The sequence below is a fragment of the Tenebrio molitor genome, chromosome 4, assembly GCF_963966145.1.
Source record: "Tenebrio molitor chromosome 4, icTenMoli1.1, whole genome shotgun sequence".
Classification (NCBI taxonomy): Eukaryota; Metazoa; Arthropoda; class Insecta; order Coleoptera; family Tenebrionidae; genus Tenebrio; species Tenebrio molitor.
This window is the reverse complement of record NC_091049.1, coordinates 3,171,849-3,190,233: the sequence shown is the minus strand read 5'-3', so window position 1 is coordinate 3,190,233 and position 18,385 is coordinate 3,171,849. Positions and strand designations below refer to the sequence as shown.

General features: G+C 45.2%; 5 protein-coding genes and 1 pseudogene across 6 annotated transcripts; 3 read left to right on the top strand and 3 right to left on the bottom strand.

The window, feature by feature from the left end:
• Nucleotides 1-80: 80 nt before the first annotated feature.
• Nucleotides 81-3,754, top strand: LOC138129755 (probable cytochrome P450 6a14; annotated as a pseudogene).
• Nucleotides 3,755-6,640: 2,886 nt separating this feature from the next.
• LOC138129745 (probable cytochrome P450 6a14) lies at nt 6,641-8,627 on the bottom strand. Its single transcript, XM_069046048.1, has 3 exons — nt 8,335-8,627; nt 6,914-8,284; nt 6,641-6,858 (listed from the first exon to the last, which is right to left on the bottom strand). The coding sequence occupies exons 2-3, from the start codon at nt 8,280-8,282 to the stop codon at nt 6,695-6,697; spliced, it is 1,533 nt and encodes a 510-aa protein (XP_068902149.1). The 5' UTR covers nt 8,283-8,284; nt 8,335-8,627; the 3' UTR covers nt 6,641-6,694.
• A 1,101-nt stretch (nt 8,628-9,728) lies between these two features.
• Nucleotides 9,729-10,611, top strand: dj-1beta. The gene is made up of 2 exons (XM_069046056.1): nt 9,729-10,002; nt 10,052-10,611. The coding sequence occupies exons 1-2, from the start codon at nt 9,835-9,837 to the stop codon at nt 10,529-10,531; spliced, it is 648 nt and encodes a 215-aa protein (XP_068902157.1). The 5' UTR covers nt 9,729-9,834; the 3' UTR covers nt 10,532-10,611.
• On the bottom strand, nt 10,542-11,687 carry LOC138129751 (thioredoxin-related transmembrane protein 2 homolog). Its single transcript, XM_069046055.1, has 3 exons — nt 11,544-11,687; nt 11,126-11,306; nt 10,542-11,077 (listed from the first exon to the last, which is right to left on the bottom strand). The coding sequence occupies exons 1-3, from the start codon at nt 11,685-11,687 to the stop codon at nt 10,602-10,604; spliced, it is 801 nt and encodes a 266-aa protein (XP_068902156.1). The 3' UTR covers nt 10,542-10,601.
• Nucleotides 11,688-11,952: 265 nt separating this feature from the next.
• Nucleotides 11,953-14,706, top strand: Vps53 (vacuolar protein sorting 53). Its single transcript, XM_069046040.1, has 4 exons — nt 11,953-12,092; nt 12,138-13,777; nt 13,830-13,908; nt 14,106-14,706. Exons 1-4 carry the CDS (start codon nt 12,000-12,002, stop codon nt 14,625-14,627), a joined length of 2,334 nt encoding a protein of 777 aa, XP_068902141.1. The 5' UTR covers nt 11,953-11,999; the 3' UTR covers nt 14,628-14,706.
• Nucleotides 14,646-18,370, bottom strand: kz (putative ATP-dependent RNA helicase kurz). 2 transcript variants are annotated; one of them, XM_069046032.1, is made up of 5 exons: nt 18,228-18,370; nt 18,000-18,176; nt 17,507-17,951; nt 14,855-17,458; nt 14,646-14,803 (listed from the first exon to the last, which is right to left on the bottom strand). In XM_069046032.1, exons 1-5 carry the CDS (start codon nt 18,300-18,302, stop codon nt 14,721-14,723), a joined length of 3,384 nt encoding a protein of 1,127 aa, XP_068902133.1. In that variant the 5' UTR covers nt 18,303-18,370; the 3' UTR covers nt 14,646-14,720. The 2 variants fall into 2 exon arrangements, with proteins under 2 accessions (XP_068902133.1, XP_068902132.1); XM_069046031.1 differs by having other exon boundaries at nt 14,855-17,951.
• Between the last annotated feature and the right edge of the window lie 15 nt (nt 18,371-18,385).

The window sequence follows — 18,385 nt, the reverse complement described above, 5'->3', positions numbered from 1 at the left end:
AATGGTGGTGATTATTGCGGTCTATTGAAACAGCTTGTTATCTACAATTTCATTCAGTTTTGGTACCATCCACAACAAGCATGATTGCCTCAGATTTCTTGACTGGAGATTTGATCGGTATTATCGTAGCACTATCGATAGTGTTGATTACCTATTGTTAATGGTCTCATCAGTATTGGAAGAGACGAAATTTGCAATTCTTGGAACCGACAGTACCATTTCGCAATGTTGGGGACTCGATCAGAGGTAAAGAAAATTTTGGAGAAACAATCAAACATCTGTGCGGACAAATGAAGGCGAAAGGATGGAAACATGGAGGGATTTATGTTTTGACGTCACCGATCTATATTCCCGTCAATCTGGATTACGTCAAGAACATCATGGCCAAAGATTTCTAGTATTTCGTCGACCGTACCAATTACCTAAACGACAAAGCAGATCCGCTCAATGCCCATTTGGTCAACTTGGGAGGTACCAAGTGGAGGAATATGAGAACCAAACTTACTCCAACTTTCACATCTGGTAAAATGAAGATGATGTTCCAAACACTAGCTGATTGTCAGGTTAACCTGTTGAAGAAAGTCGACGAAGAATGTGCAATGAAGAAACCACTTGATATCAAAGAGCTTCTGGCGTGTTTCACCACTGACATCATCGGTTCTTGTGCGTTTGGTCTCGACTTCAACTCCTTCGAATAAGAAAACTCACCCTTTAGACTCTACGGGAAAAAAGTATTCACCACTACAAGATTTCAACGTCTCAAGAAGACACTTTGTGTGAATTTTCCAGAGCTCGCTTTGTACTTCAATATCTCGACACAACCAAAAGACATAACAGATTTCTTCATAAACGTGGTCAAAAATACAATAGATCACAGAGAGAAGAAGAACTACACCAGAAATGGTTTCATGCAGTTGTTGATCGACATGAAGAATGACAAGCAAGAAGGTGGTGGTTCTGACGGAAAATCACTGACATTAGAAGAAGTAGCAGCTCAAAGCTTCGTCTTCTTCCTGGCGGGATTCGAGACTTCTTCGACTCTGATGACGTTCGCGTTGTACGAACTTGCTCGCCATCCTGACATACAAGTAAAGATCAGATCTGAAGTTGAGACAGCTTTGACGAAAGATGATGGAAAAGTGAGCTACGATGCCATCCAAGACATGAAGTACATGAACCAAGTGATCGATGGTGAGGTACTTTGAGTCAAAAAATACAATCTTGACTGATTTGTTGCAGAAACTGTCAGAATGCACCCGCCTGTGCCTGCAGTCAACAGGAAGTGCGTCAAAGACTATAAAGTACCAGATGAGGATCTCGTCATTCAGAAAGGTACCACTGTTATAATACCGATCTTAGGAATACATTACGATGCCGAGTACTATTCTGAGCCCGAGAAATTTGATCCTGATCGATTCAGCGACGAGAACAAAAAGGCGAGACACACTTATTCCCATCTTCCTTTTCGGTGAAGGTCCGAGAATCTGTATTGGCGAGTTAAAAATGACATCGAGAACTCATCTTGAGACACATTTCCAGGAATACGGTTCGGACTGATGCAATCAAAGGTCGGCTTGAGTTGTTTGCTCAAAAATTATAGATTCACGGTGAACAGGAAGACCCAAGAACCATTGAAGATGCAACCAGATGACTATATTATCTTGTCTGCCGTCGAAGAAGTTTGGTTGGATGTTCAAAAAATCCAACCAGATCGTCTTTTTTGCAGCCAAAACGAAAGAACTCACCTTTGTTTTTGAAGTGAAAACTTCTTTAGGCGCACCACATCCATTTAATTACTGGGCAGTGAATTAGTTTCATGCATCACGTTCGCAGCTGGCAGCCCGTCACGTTCGCGGCAAGCTAAAATCTAGGGAGTCGAGTTTAGCGGAGTCAGCGAAAAACAATCAGCTGTGCGTCACTTGTTAATTTTAAATAATCATTGTACGTTGTGTTGTGACTTGACTGACCTCAGTGCAGAGCTGCAGGAGTAACTGTATATATATACAGGATATTTCGCGAGTGATAACAAGCCTGACGTAATTTAAAATGCAACCCCCACTATGTTTCCGAAAAAAGCTAGCTACTGTCATTAAAATGTCCGGCTTTTTTTGAAAATGTATTGTGGGTTGAATATTATTATTCCGTCAGGCTCATTATCACTCGTGAAATACCCTGTATAGTTTTATATAATGTAAGTTTACAGATGAATGTAGTATTTAATAAGTACGTAATTCTCAATTATATGGCTTCAGCAATTCATCTATTGGAAAAATTTGTGTAGCAAAAATAATGTGAAGAGGAAAATGGACAAACTATCATAATACAGGGTATTGGTATTGCTATTAAAACTCACAGAACACTTAAAACTTGTGTTGTGTTCAATATCATCGTCAAGAAAGTAAAACTTAAACATCTAAACCTAACCTCACAAATTTTGCCAGAGTACCTACCTCTAAAAGCGGACACATTTGCAGTTTCTATTGAAAAATACAGATTTTTTATGTTTATTTAAAAACAGCATTGGATTTAATAGTTATTTATGTATTAAGGGCGTATAAGAGGGCTTTTATAGCCTGAGGTGTGATTTTGAGCCCGAGTGATAACGAGGGCTAAAAACACGCTGAAGGCCATAAAATCCAGTTCACGCCCGCAGTACATACACTATTTTATGCACGATCAAGACCTAAAACCCTAACATCTAACAAAAATTAATAAATAAATGTCTGTCCACACCACGGACCACGGGATGTTTGCATCTTGCATCGCGTAGTGCTCCCTTCAAATTGTCAAATTTTTAGTTTTGCGCATAACCTTGGGAACAGTGAAAACACCCGTAGCCATTATGCCAATTGTAATTTTCGGTTATAAATTCATTAACGAAATGATAAACGAGGATGAGAAAGCGGCAGAAATGAGTGTCCAGTATCGAGTAATCCCCATTCGGGATTAAGTAATTTAAGTTAAGTTGCAATTTTTTTCCTAATTTCACCAGAAATGTTTTTGACTTTTATTTGACATATCTTTATGGCCCACGGGCATAAAGTGATCCGTGGGCCATAAAGAGACGTTTATGTCAAGAAAATTTGTGCATAATTGTCAAATTATAATATAATCGTGCATAAATAATATCTATTAATTATTTATGCCTTGCTCATTATTCCACCAAGTACTATCATCCATAATGATATATTTTTTATACAGGGTTATTATAAATGTTTGTAGTCAACGAGCCCATGAAAACAAATGAAATTTTTTCTTTTGCCGTTCCATAGTTCAATACGAAAATGATACGAAGTAGATTATTATTCTTGACATTAGGAGGTTATGTTTACCTTCAAAAAATTCTTTGAATTATTAACCACAACAGTGAAGATTCGTTTAAAGAGATTGTTCCAACGTTTTAATACCGTGAGTAACAGTGACTTAAATCCATCAAGACGGGATTTGTTATCAAAGTGAACTTTAAAGTTCATATGGTTCAATCCATCTCATACGGACAATAAAATTTAATTTTCTCTATTTCAGTTTTGTAAACTTATCCACTGGTGTTTAACCACAGGTGTGTAGAACTGAATTGTTACTGTTAAATTATTCAATGGGTACTGAATCATTTTTGTTTTAAAAGTTTTGAGGAAACAATGTTAAGTACCACAAGATTCCAAAACTGTTGATGGAAAATGAGAGAATGAAATCATTGTAAATAGACATTTTATTTATGTGTTATATGGCAACAAATTAAAGCTATTTAACTGTCCAGCAAGGTTTTATTGTTGTTAATGTGCATTAAATGATTTCCAATGTTATAATGTGGAGGAGCAGGATACACAAGATGGGCGACGTCAGACAGGTGCATGTGTTGATCCAATCTGGAATAGTTGTTAATGAAATCAGCAACAAATATGGAAGAGGAGGTATACTTATTACTTCTAACGTCTCCCTGAGTACAATCAGGTTATGAACTTACAGCAGGACCACAAGGGCGTAGTAAAGGGGGAGGCCAGGTGGGCCCGGCCCAACCCAGAATCCTTCTGGCCCACTCCAGAATAAAAGTAAAACACATTAAAAACAAGATACATCTGCAATATCTATCTATCATCTGTCTGGTTTAAAGTCTGGCCCACCCCAGCAAAAATCATTGCTACGCCCTTGCAGGACCATGCCTTGTTGGAAAAGAATGACAAATCCAAAGTTCTGTTATCATTTAGGTTGTTTAAAAACCAGCTGCAATATGCAACACGACGTGGATAATCTGCTGGTTTCAGTTCTTGAAACAATGACATTTTATAAGGGTGCAAATTTAATCTTTTCTTCACAATTTTCAGACATGTGCTCAGTGCTACACCTGACTGTGCTGACAGCAATGATGTTCTGGGATTTTGTTCCATTCTCTCTCTCAAAACTTCACCAACTTGCAGCCTTCTCGATGACTTTTCCTTTGAAGCATCTCTAGTTTTGTCTATTCACAATCCATCGAATGTGGGTCATTAAAGATTGTTCCTCTATCTCTAAATTAGGAAACTTTGCGAGATATTGATCCTTACATGATTGCATTCTGTTTTCATCTCGTACACCATTTTAATAAAATGAAATAATAATGAAAGTAGTCTGTTCCACGGTGTACCCCATTGCAATCCTAAAAATCCTTTTTATCCTAAAAAAATGTGTTTAGGAGAAACTGATAATTAGAAGAGAGAATTTGGAAGAGAACAGTTAACCTGAAAATAAATTTACTTGAAACTTACAGAATTTTACTAACCTAACCTTGATCACTGTTGTATACTCATCGTCGTCGTCTGTGGTCTTCTAACACTCTTACTCTTAACTTTTACTAAAGACTTCTTTTGATTCGAAGGAAAAAAATGCGGTAATCAAGTGATTTGACATTAACAGCGACTTTTACCATTTCAGGGGTGCGTTCAGAAATCGTACCCAGGTGCACCTAGGTCGCCATGCGCCGTTCGTAAATTGCCGGTAATGCAGACATGGTCATCTGTCATGCGTTCAGAATTGTTTGGGTGATTGCCTGACGGTGTTCCCAAGTTACCATGCTCCATGAGTGTGGGAAGAATTGCCGCACATGCGCAATAGTAATAATAAACTGTCAATTCACCGTCATTTTGGCGCCTCAATCTCAATAATAAGCTGGGGCTGGCTAAGTCGCTAAGGACTATGTATTGCCAATTTGGTGATTTTTTTACCTTTACCTATATTTTTCTAATTTAATAAAATAATATAGGTTGAACGGAGTAAAATAATGTAATATGTATTTGTTTTAAAAAGTTTATTTGATTTACATAATTTTCTTCAGTTGATATTTGTTTTAAAAGGCTTATACAGTGAACGGCAAAAGTATGGAATAAATTCATTAAAAATGAAACAAAATTTTTTTCAAAAAAGTCTTTGGACAGGTCAATTTTAGTTTATAAAAATACATATTTTAATACAAAATAAAATTCCAAGCAGTCATTTGTTTCCGAGTTATGACATCATCGATAGTTTTTTTTCTCACAATGACAGTTGCTAATGTTGCTATTATTTCTTCATCATCATTACTACTTTCTTCTCCGCTTTCAGATGCTAAATTTAAAATAAAGTCTGCAGCTAACGCAATTGGCAATGTCCACATTTTATTTTATACGTATGTACAATTGTACATAACCACAAACCATAGAATAGAATAACTCCCACTCCTGCAGTACCACAAAATTGAAACAAACCGTTCACAAATGTGATGTTGCCGCGGCACATCTCGGCAATGACGTCATAATCCTTGGGTGTACCATTACCTTACCATTACCTATTCCCACAGCACATTTCTGAACGCACCCCAGTTGGTCAGGAGCTCACTCATACCAATATTCCACTAGATACAGTGCAGAATCGAAACAAGGCGGCACAAATTCATGGCCTACTTGGACTACAAACATTTATAATAACCCTGTAGAATAGGTACAGTGTGGAATAAAATGATTTACATCTAGTTACCTTTGGAATTTTTGCACACGTAAATTTTCCTCTACCGCTCTACTTTTTTTTCGAAGTGCCGAACTATTAGTTCTGTCAATAAATGTCATCAATCGAATTGACAATTGTAACAATTTACTAAATTGAACTAACAAACGTTACTTGCTTTTGTTAGCTCCTTTTTAATTTCAATCTCAACTTTGCATTCATATCATCACTTCGCAATAAATCACATTTGGAATTTGGATATATATTTTGAGGTTAGCCTTTCTTTTTTTTGTAGAGCGGCATTTCGTATTTTTACAAGGGTAGTGCAAAGGTAACTAGATGTAAATCATTTTATTCCACACTGTACATATTATTATTATTTAAAATCACTAGAAGTTTTCACTTCTGTCGTGCGGTCTTAAGCACACACTCTTTTTTTTCAAATACTTCAGTTTTTCAAATGGCCAAACTCATAGCTTTGCAAGAGCGAAATTAAACCCATTTCGGTGTGCATCCGTTGTTGACTTCTTCTGTTCTTCATTTCGGAGCGACTCACACTGTTGGCGTGAGGAATTTTCAGACGTAGAGAGTTGCTTTATGCTTTTGGTAGTACAAGTAGATCCACTAACGGCGAGTACCACCGCGGTACTGACTGAACTGAAGAGAAATGAATTGCAAAAAACAAACATTGTATCCTCAACAGAGATTTTTTTAATATGCGAAACAATTTAACAGGTAACAATTAAATTTTTTCTGCGTCCAACCAAATACCCCCTTCTGCAGTCGGTATAAACGAGCGCGCTCTCATTTTGAGCGGCTCCATCGTCTTCTTGCTCACCGTAAACTTGTAATTTTTCAACAGCGACGTCAGACCCACTTTAGACTGCATCAGACCAAATCTCATCCCTACAAAGCGAAAATAATTAAAACAATCAAAGTTTTCAGTACTACTTGGTACTACCAATGCAAATCCTGGGCCCTTCTCCGAACGGAAGGTGTGCGTAGTGGTGCCTCGAGTTCTTGTTCTCTTCGGTAAACCTCTCCGGATCGAATTTCTCAGGATCAGGGTAGTATTCTTTGTCGTAGTGTATCCCCAAGACTGGTATCATGATACCGGTACCTTTCTCGATGATGACGTCCTCACCCGGAATCTTGTAATCCTGCACGCACTTTCTCATGAGCAACGGTACCGGAGGGTACTTCCTCAAGGTCTCGTTAATCACTTGGTCCATATACTTCATCTCTTGGATCGCCTCGTAGGTGATTTTTCCTTCATGTTTGGCCAAAACTGCGTTGACTTCTTCTCTAACCTTGTCTTGTAGCTCCTGGTGCTTGGACAACTCGTACAGAGCAAAAGTCATCGTAGTGGAGGAGGTTTCGAAACCTGCTATGAAGAAGACGAAGCTTTGGGCGGCGACTTCCTCAATGCTCATAGTCTCGCCGTCGTGCTGGTAACCTTCGTCTCCGGCAAGTTTGTTGTTCTTGAGATCGATCAACAACTGCAGAAAGTCCTTGCGGGTGTAGTTGTTCTTCTCTCGATAACTCACAGTATCTTTGACCACTTTGATGAAGAAGTTGGTGACGTCTTCCGGAGTCTGGATCACGCCCAAGAACTTAGCAATCTTGGGGAAGCTTGACGCGAAGCTCAGTTTCAACAAACGCGACTTGCTGAAGTTAAAAACCTTGCGACCGTATTCTCTGAAAGGCGAGTTCTCTTCGGCGAAGGTGTTGCAATCAAGACCAAACGCACAAGAACCGATGATGTCAGTAGTGAAGCACCCCAGAGCCTCTTTTATATCAGTTGGGACCTTCTCCACTCTATCATTTTCGATTTTTCTCAACAGATTGGGTTCGCAATCCACCAGAGTCTGGAACATCATCTTCATCTTGCCAGAAGTAAAAGTGGGACTCAACTTGGTCCTCAAGTTTCTCCAGTGCTGTCCCCCAATCGCGAAGAGATTTGCACTCAAAGGGTCATCTTTCTCGTTGTAGTAAATCCCGCGATCTGTGAAGTACTGGAAGTCTTTGGTCATGATGTTCTTGATGTAGTCGAGGTCCAGTACTAGATAACTGGGCTTCAGTATCGTGTACAACCCTCCGTGTTTCCACCCCTTCGCTTTCATCGTGTCATAATGACGTTTCACTCTAACTCCAGAGTTTTCTTTGCGTTTCAAGAGATCACTGTTTCCGTAAGGAATTCGAGGTTCCAGATAGGGAACATTCCTTCGGTGCCAGTACTGATAAGTCCACTTGAAGTACGCCACCACAGCTGTCAAGATGGCGACGATTATGGCGACCAAGGTGCCACAAAGCGACGCGCTGATGAACATTTCTGGAAACAGTTCTTCTTGCGGTACTCTTGGGGAATAAAAAGTGACTTACTCGAGGTATTCTGGATGAGCTGATACAGATTTTGTATTTTTTACAAAGCAGTCCACGTTTATATCTTATGAAGTTGCACTCTCATGATACTGTGTGTCTGTTGATAACGATAAAAATATTAAGTAAGTATTTAAAGAGATTAGGCGAGTACTTGGAATGAACCGGTACAAACAATCACTTGAACAGCTGAAGAGTACTGAGTTGGGCACGATCTCGTGGAAGACCACTCAACGATAATTAGATAAATGGTACAATAAAATTATTGTTGTTTCTTTTCTCGTGGGCTGAGCTGAAAGCGAGGCACTTCTTCCTCCCGTTCAAATGTTTTCATTGCATTTTGCGTAGTAGTACTTTTACAATGTCGTTGTTAGGTCATTGTCTCCAGTTTTATTGTTTATCTTGAGATTAATGTTTTAATCTACAAACGTGAAGCTTCAGAGAAGATGTCAATCTCTTTTGTTGAAAGAATCATAATGGAAAAGTACTAAATGAGAAAACTGTAAAGAAAAATATAACAAATTCTGAAGCTCAATTGAACGGTGGTACTGAATGGTATTGTGATGAGATGTTGATTAATATTTTGCAAACATTCCAGGAGTAGATCTGGGAGTGGTGGAGGTGCAAAATACCCAACCTTGTGGAATGTACAATATTATACAATTTAGTCCCACATGGGTTTGTACCTTTTGTGAATAAATCACGAAAAGGACTACAACGTCTAAAGCATTTTAGTCTTGTATGGGTCGGTTCGGTACTAGTTCATCAGCTTGTATAATTTAATTTATAATTAGAAGTTCCTGACGGTAGTCGCGGTGCTCGAAATGTTGTCACTACGTTGTTTATATTTCCAAATTCAAGGTCAGTCATATTATGTAATGTTATAACTTATAAGAGCGGCACACGCAAACTGGTAGGAGTACCCACTGCGAGCGTATTAGGAGAGTAGGCAACCAAATATACAATACTTTCTGAACAACATTTTTGTTGTTCTTTTCAATTTCACTTAAAATTGAAGATAGAATACAACAAATGTCTCAGTTTTTGTAAGCTTTTTCGATGTTTCTCTCCTTTCTTTAAAAATTCTTCTTATTTGATTAGGTATTTTGATTTCTTTCCCATTTTTATGTACTTACTTTTCAGAGTCCGATATAAACATCTAAGCAGTGAAATTTGGTCTGATGTTGTTTGTGTCAACCGTTGCAGCTTCTTTCGAAGGAAACTCCTTTAAAATAAGGAATAATGAAGGTAGAAGGAATCATTAGTGTTAAGATTTTGTCTTGGTGACGTAGGTACTTAAAAAATAAAATAAAAGTCTGGTTTTAGTTTATTATTTGCACCAAAAGATAACGCAGACAACCTTTGTGCAACAGAAATTACAAAACATTACAAAACTCCGCTTGTAACAACACGCAACACCTTCGCATTCGACCTTGTAGCGATTATATCTAATGGCATTATTGCCAATATCCGAAATTCCCCTAGATTCAAATAACCTCACCAATGTCATTACAGCTGATAAGTCTAATTTCTAGAATCTCGCCGAAAATTATAAACACCTTCCAGAGACGTAGCTTTTGCGAAATGTCGAAAAAAGCCTTAGTTTTTCTCGCCCCTGGAGCGGAAGAAATGGAGGCGGTGATAGCAATTGACGTTCTACGAAGAGGCGGCGTAAGTTATTTTCTTAGTAGATTTACACGGCCTGTACCACCCAAAACAGGTGGACGTGACCGTCGCGGGGCTCCCCAACTCGAACATTGTCGCCTGCAGTAGAGGAGTCAACATCAAGCCGGATATTTCGATCAGCGAGGCGTCCTCCAAAGGACCCTTCGATGTCGTAGTTTTGCCTGGAGGCCTAGGGGGGTCGAAAGCTATGGCCGAGTCGAAAGAAGTCGGAGAATTGGTCAGAGAGCAAGAGAAGTGTGGACGTCTAACTGCGGCGATTTGTGCAGCCCCCACGGCTCTGAAAGCGCACGGGGTGTACATAGGGAAGAGTCTGACGTCGTACCCCGCCATGGAAGCCCAACTGGTGGAAGGGGGGAAGTACAAGTACAAACAAGACTCAGTGGTGGTGGATGGTACTTTGATCACCAGTCGAGGCCCCGGCACCGCCTTCAGCTTCGCCCTGACCATCGTCGACAAGCTGAACGGAAAAGAGAAGGCTTCGGAAGTGGCCAAGGCGATGCTCCTCTCCTACTGAAATCACGGCGTAACAACTCGGGTTTATTCACTAATTACAATGGCACACTAGCAACGCAACAATAAATCAACTAATCCCGCTTCACGTGCTTCTTTTTCGCCTTGACGGCGCCCTTGCACTCTTCGTACAGGTTGTTGAGATTAAAGGCCCCCCGGACGTTGTCGCTCGAAAAGAAAAACTTCGCCACAGTTCCCTTCGAGTCGATCGCCGGTCGCCTGACCACCTCCTCGCCCCCTTTAAACAGAATCGTCGTCGGCAGCTGCTTGCTCAGACTGCTGTCGTTGACGCGGTGCTTTTGCGCCGCCTCGGGGTACCGCCCCACGTCCACTTTACCAAACTTGAGATTCTCCAAGTTGTATTCGGTGCTCAACTTGGCGAAAATCGGCGCGAAATTCACGCACGCGGGGTTCCACGCCGCGTAGAACGTCACCAACCAGTAGGAGTCTTTGGTGCGCGCCAGCTCCTCGTCCAGGCCTTGTAGGCCGCGGAAGTAGAGCACGTTGTCCGGGCCGGAGTAGGCCGGCTCGGGGAACAGCAGCGCCCCCACTGGAACAGTCGCGTTATCACCCTTCCCCACGACGGGGGCTCACTTACGGACAAAGATGATGCCGTAGACGGTGCCCATGAGGAAGTCGGCGTTGAACCACAGGATCAAATTCGCCACTTTTGTGTAGACGAAACTCGACGACAAATAGTTGATCATGGAGACGCTCCCCGACTTGCGCGTCCTGATCATCACCACGATGACCAGGAAGAAGAGAATTTCAGTTTCGCGCTGGAAATCGCAGGTTTTAAGTGAGCGGGGCCAAGGGCGTAGCAAAGGGGGGGGCCAGGTGGGCCCGGCCCACCCCAGAATCCTTCTGGCCCACCCCAGAATAAAAGTAAAACACATTAAAAACAAGATACATGTGCAATATCTATGTATCATCTGTCTGTGGTTTAAAATCTGGCCCACCCCAGCAAAAAATCATTGCTACGCCTTTGAGCGGGGCTGAAAAACACGGGGACTCACCCCATCGAACTCGCACTCTTCCACGTGGAACAAGTAGTTGCACAGGCCGGGGGCCCGCTTCAGGACCACGTAAGAGAGACTCAGGAGGATGTTGAAGAGGTAGTAGGGCTTCAGTAGCTGTTTTAAATCGGCTTTTATTGACATGTTTCGGTGGGTTCAGTGACCTCGACACTACACCAAGGACGCGATCGTCACAACTGACAAATTTGAACGACCCGACGAAGAAAAAATCACCAAGTCGTGACCCACCAATTGATTTTTCACAATTCCGAGCGAATTAACACAAAACGTGGTCACAATAACCGGAAAAAAATGTTTAAAGTCGCTTTTGTTGACATTCTTTCAGGGGGTTCACTGACCCTCCGCGCTACACGATAGTGACAGATGTTCCTAACCTAACAGAAAGAAAGTTACTTCGATTTCGAGTGTTGAGAAGGGACAAGTGGGGCACTCGGTATGGAGGGGGCCCTAGAAGAGGACGTCCTGGACGAGGACAATCAAGACTTGTTCATCAATTTCACCCCCGAAGTCCAAAAAGCGATCGACGAGGTACTCGCCCAATTTAACCTCACTTTTTCTCAATGAAAGTTTCAGGTTTTGCCGAGTAAAGATCCTCTCGACGAGCCCGACTTCAACAGCATCGACTACATAAACTCTCTGTTCCCCACCGAGCAGTCTCTGTCAAACATCGACGAAGTCGTCGCCAAAATGGAGAATAAAATCCACTCGATCGACAACGAGATCAGCACGGTAGTCAGGGGGCAGATCACGGCCAGTCAAGACGGCCGCCAGGCCCTCGACGAGGCGCAAAAAGTGATCAAGCAGCTGTTCCAACACATCAAAAACATCAAAGAGAAAGCGGAGAAGTCGGAAGAGATGGTGCGGGAAATCACCCGCGACATCAAACAACTAGACTGCGCCAAGCGGAACTTGACCCTCGCCATAACCACCCTCAACCACCTGCACATGCTGGTGGGGGGCGTCGACACTCTCAAGTCGCTGACGCTGAGACGGCTGTACGGAGAGATCGCGCTCCCGCTGCAGGCGATCAGCGAAGTGATGACTCACTTCGAGAACTACTCGGACATCCCCCAGATCAAGAGCCTGAGCGATCAAGTCAAGTCGATTCACGTGGAGTTGGCCGAGCAGATCACTCACGACTTCAAGGAGGCCTTCTCGGGCACCAACAAGACGTCGATCCCGAACAAGCAGCTGGCGCAGGCGTGTCTGGTCGTCTCCATTTTGGAGCCCAAGGTGAAGCGCGATCTGCTGAAGTGGTTCGTCAACTTGCAGCTGCAAGAGTACAATCACTTGTTTCAAGAGACCGAAGACACGGCTTGGCTGGACAAGATCGACAAGAGGTACGCCTGGATCAAGAGGCACTTGCTCGAATTCGAGGACCGTCTGGGGAATCTGTTCCCGCAGAGTTGGGAAGTGTCGGAGAGGATCGCGGTGCAGTTCTGCCGCAACACGCGAGACGAACTCTCCAAGATCATGTTGAAGAGGAAGAGCGAAATCGACGTGAAGTTGTTGCTGTACGCGATCCAGAAAACCTCCACTTTCGAGAATCTCCTGGCGAGGAGGTTCACCGGGGTCACTCTCCGGGACGACGACACCTCCGCCGAGCCAGATTTGGGAGGGAAGTCGCCCTTCAGCGGCCTGATCGGCGATTGTTTCATCCCCCACTTGGAGATCTACATCGAGAGCATCGACAGAAACCTGTCCGATCTGATCGAGCGGTTCGTCCAGGACTCCAAACAGACCCAACCGACGGAAGCCACCGACACCCAAGCCCCCATCCTGCCGAGCTGCCCCGACCTGTTCGTCTTCTACAAGAAGAGCATGATCCAGTGCACCCAGCTCGACAAAGGACAGTCGATGCTGAGCTTGACCAAAACTTTCCAAAAGTACCTGCACGAGTACTCCGAGAAACTCCTCCAGAACAATCTGCCCAAAATCGAGACTCAGAGTCTCGGGACGAGCGTGCAACTGTTGACGCGGGACCTGCAGAAGATGTCGACGTCGGGGCTGATACAGAACTTCTCGTCGCTGCTGAAGGAGGGCGAGATCACCAGGTTCAACAAGGACGAGTTGGCCAAGATTTGTTGCATCTTGTCGACGGCGGAGTACTGTTTGGAGACGACTCAACAACTCTCGGACAAGCTGAAGGAGAAGATCGAACAGGCGCTGGCCGAGCGGATCGATCTCTCCAAAGAACAAGACAACTTCCATAAGTATGTCGCGACCGGAGTGTTTGTTGTCTTTTGATTGATCGTTTTTATCCAGGGTCATTTCCAATTGCATCCTGATTTTGGTACAAGATCTGGAAAATGCTTGCGAACCGGCGTTGACGGCAATGAGCAAGGTAAGCGAGTAGGGTGCGTGATGATTCTCCCTTGGCCACGCCCCATCCAGGGTTTATTCCCGCGAAGCTCCGCCTCTCCGGGTGCTCGCGTTCCGCTTGGTCACGCCTCTCCCAGTGCTCGCCTTTGGCCACGCCTCTGCGAAGCCCCACCCCCGACAAAGCTTGCTCCGCCTCCCTTGAAATCTTTTTGCTTGCAGATTCAGTGGCAAAACGTGGACACCGTGGGCGACCAAAGCTCGTACATCACGGCGATAACGACCCATTTGAAGACCACCATTCCCATAATCAGAGACAACTTGTCCCACTCGCGCAAATACTTTACGCAGTTTTGCATAAAATTCGCGAATTCTTTCATTCCCAAGTTCATCCAGCACATCTACAAGTGCAAGCCGATCAATACGGAGGGTGCGGAACAGTTGCTGTTGGACACGCACATGCTGAAGACGATCCTGTTGAATCTGCCGTCGATTTCGTCCCAAATCAATCGACAAGCTCCGGCCTCGTACACCAAGGTGGTCACCAAAGGGATGACCAAAGCCGAGATGATACTCAAAGTCGTGATGACTCCGGTGGATCCGTCCAAGGCTTTCATCGAGCAGTACAGGAAGCTACTGCCGGAGTGTCAGTTGAACGATTTTTACAAAATTCTGGACATGAAGAGCGTCAAAAGACAGGAACAGGCGGTTCTGGTCGATGTTTTCAAAGCGTACAAGGCTTGAGACCTAACATACCCAAAGTTTCATTCCGTTATTCATATTTAATATATTTCAGTTTTAAAATAAAAATAATTTAACAACTTTTTTTTATTTACATTAAGCGTCCAGGGGCGGCCACATCAAACTGACTTCGCCGTACGCCGATTCGGGCACCCACCTCAAGTACGCCTCCAACAAAACTGCAAAAGACTCCGCCTTCATAAACCGACCAATCAGACGACGTGACTTACACTTGGGCGTGTCCTTCCATATCTCCTCCAGCCGAACTTTGGAAACGACCTCCTTCGACAGCAACGCCTTCAAGATGGCGTCGGTCCTCGGCTGCAGCTTCGCCCAGCTCTTCACCATGATTCCCGGCTGGCTCAACAGCACGCTTTTGTATTTTTGCAACTTGGGGAAGACCACGCCTTCTAGGAGGAACCTCCCGAACCACTTGTAATAGTTTATGGTCCTGGGGTGTTCGATTTCGACGTTCGATAAACTCCAAGCTTGAGTACCGAAAGTCCCGCCCACCGTGCAGTACACTCTTCCGGTGGAGGCGTCGTACCGGGGCTCGGGATCGCTAAGGGGTTCGCTCAGATTGCACAGATGGGGCACGTACACCGGCAGCCACTCGGGTTCGATCGCGGTGACACCGCGCATGTAGATCTTGTTGGTTTCGTAGATTTCCTGGTAGATCACGAACTCGGGAAGCGTCTTTCTCAGCGCGGACGAAGAGTGGAGGAACACGGGATCCTCCATGTTGTTGGCGTGATAAGCGTACTTCAACTTCTTGGAATCTTCCGCCTCGTCGGTTCCGATTTTCTTGGCGATTTGGTCGCCCATCCCCGACAGCAACACTTGCCGGAGCAGCTTGGCTTGAAGGTCGGTGGGCGGAGCCAGTTGCGGGTCCACGACGAACTCCGCCTCCGGCAGGTTGGCCTTGATCTCGTTGGTCAGCTGCAGACGCAACTTTCTGATCTCGACGACCGCCTTGTGTCTCAGGCCGTTCTCCAAACAGAACTTCTCGAGTTTTCCTTGACTGTTGGCGTACTCGGCCGCACCGACCGCCCTCAGCAGCACCATGTTGTCGCCCAATAACAGCGAGTTGCCGGTGCCCGCCCACTGTCTCCTGAGCCCCGCCCACTTCAGTGACACCTGCGCGTCGTGATTCTGTCCGATCGGTCTCTCCAGCAGCACTTCTTGTACCGACAGCGCCGCCACCAGACAGATGGTGTAAGGTAGCAAGTCCTGCTGGTGACTCAACGCCAACATTTTTCCAAATCTGGGTAGGACCGGGAACTTCGCGATGGCCCGCCCCAAAGGCGTGACCTCTCCTTTGTGCAACGCCCCCAAAACTTCCAGTCGATGCTCGGCTGTTTTCAATTGTAACAGATCGGGAGCTGTCGGGAAGGGGAAATTCACCACTTTGTCGATCCCCAGGCATTTCATCTGCAGGTACAGATCGTCGACTGGTTTTTGTTGGATTTCCGGCACGCTGAAAGCTTGGAATGTGTCGTTGAAGACGGCGCTCGAGTAGAGGCGGTAACAGTGACCCGGCCCCGTACGCCCCGCCCTCCCGGCTCGTTGGTCGGCCGACGCCTTACTAGTCCACGTGACCACGTAACTGCTCACACCCGTAACTTTATCGTACAGTTTCACTTTGCTCCGCCCACTGTCAATCACGTATTTGACGTTGGGAATCGTCAAGCTTGTCTCGGCCACGTTCGTACTCACCACGCACAATCTACACCCGGCAGGGGGCGGTCTGAACACTTCGTTTTGTTTGTGGGTGGGCAGCATCGAATACAACGGCAACACCCACAAGGGCTGGGCGTTGTACGCCGGACGTTCCTCCGAATCCTCCTCCTCGCTATCGCTCGACCAATCGGCGCCGTAATCGTCCAAATTCACTGCAGGGGCGTACACTTTCTTCTCTTTCCGTTTCTTCGGTTTCTCCTCCTCCACAATATCAACCGGCTTGCCTCTAAGGGGAAACTTGGACCGCAACTTCTTCACCAAAGCGGTGACCTCTTGTTGACCCGTGAGAAAAATCAAAATTCCACCTTCCGGGAGCTTCGTATGTACTTTCACCGCCTTGTTGAAGCTTTCGCTCAAATAATCCTCGTCTGTTCGCTTGTTGAAATGTATAGTGACGGGAAACTGGCGGCTGTCGACTGTCACAACCGGGGGCGGAGTCTTGAACAGCCTCCTGTTCATCGTGAAGTCTTCAGTGCGGAGCGTAGCAGACATGACGATCAACTTCAGGGGGTCCCCGCGTTTCCGCCTCAGAGGTACGATCCGCGACAGCAACCCTATCAAGATATCCGTGTACGCCGACCTCTCGTGCGCTTCGTCCAAAATCACCACCGAGTACTGAGACAGCAGAAAATCGTTTTGGACTTCTTTCAGCAGGACTCCGTCCGTCATGAATTTGATTTTGGTGTCGTCGGTCACGTTTCCTTCGAAACGTATCAAATACGACACCTCTCTGGGGCTCAGGTTCATCTCTTCGGCCACGCGTTTGGACATCGCTATCGCCGCCACCCTTCTCGGCTCCGTCACGACGATTTGCTTCTTGAGGGCGTAGCCGCCTTCGTACAAGAACTGCGGGACTTGGGTCGTCTTCCCGCTCCCGGTTTCTCCGGCGATGATCACCACCGGATTCTCGTTGATCACTTCCATTATCTGCTGCTCTTCGGCCAGAATCGGCAGTTTCAGCCGAGCTTCTTGGATTTTGTCGTCGCGGATGACGTCCACGTACACCGCAGGCTTGGCTGCAGCTTTCGGTTCCGATTTTTCCGTTTTCACGGGCTCAGGTTTCTCCACAGGTTGGGGCTCTGGTTTCTCCACAGGTTGGGGCTCTGGTTTCTCCACAGGTTGGGGCTCTAGTTTCTCCACAGGTTGGGACTTTGCAGGTTGAGCCCCCTGAAGCTCCGGCTCGCCTTCCGCCTCGCTCTCGTGATCAGGCGCAGATTTCTGTTCTGGTTCGCTTTCTTCAGCCTCCGGCTCAGGTTTCCCTTCCAATCCAGATTCACTCTCGGACTCGCTGTCGTTGCCAGAATCCGACAACTCGAACCCCACCACGTTCGGGTCATCGCTTTGCTTCCTACCACTCCCTTCACCTTCAACCAACTGCCGCCTCTTCGCCCCCGACAAACTGTTCAATTTTACTTCACCGGACAATATCTGCAGGTCTCTTTTCGGCCTCTTAGACTTGTCCGGATTCGACTCTTCGAAGCGGTGCCGCTTCAGACCCTTCGTTTGTACCGCGGCGATCGAAGTCAGCTGACTCAACTCTTCCGGTGTGGCTTGGACCTTCGACAGGGCCTCAAGCAAAGAGGCCCGCTGAAATGCAACTCGTTACAACGTCCCCACCACTTTCAATTAACTCACGTTCTCTTTCTTCTTCTTTTTCTCCACGACCTTCTCTAATTTCTTCCGCTGCTTTTTCGATAGAATTCTCGTGACCGTCTTTTTGTCCTCTTTAATTTTCGTCTTGCGCTTCTTCGAGGGCAACACGAGTTCATTGCTTCGGTCGTAGTGACCTTCGACTTGCAAATCCAACTGGATCTAAAAACAAAACCGACCTAACCTCAAACCCCAAAAAATCCAAATCTCTACCTTTTTCGTCGCTGAATCGTCGACAATCGTATTCACAACTTGTCGCGACTTCCAATTGTAACGTTTTTTAACCATTTTTACCGAAACTCCACGAATCGCACACACAAGCACCCACTCCAACAACTAAACGTGACAAAGCTAGGTTATGTTAGTTACTT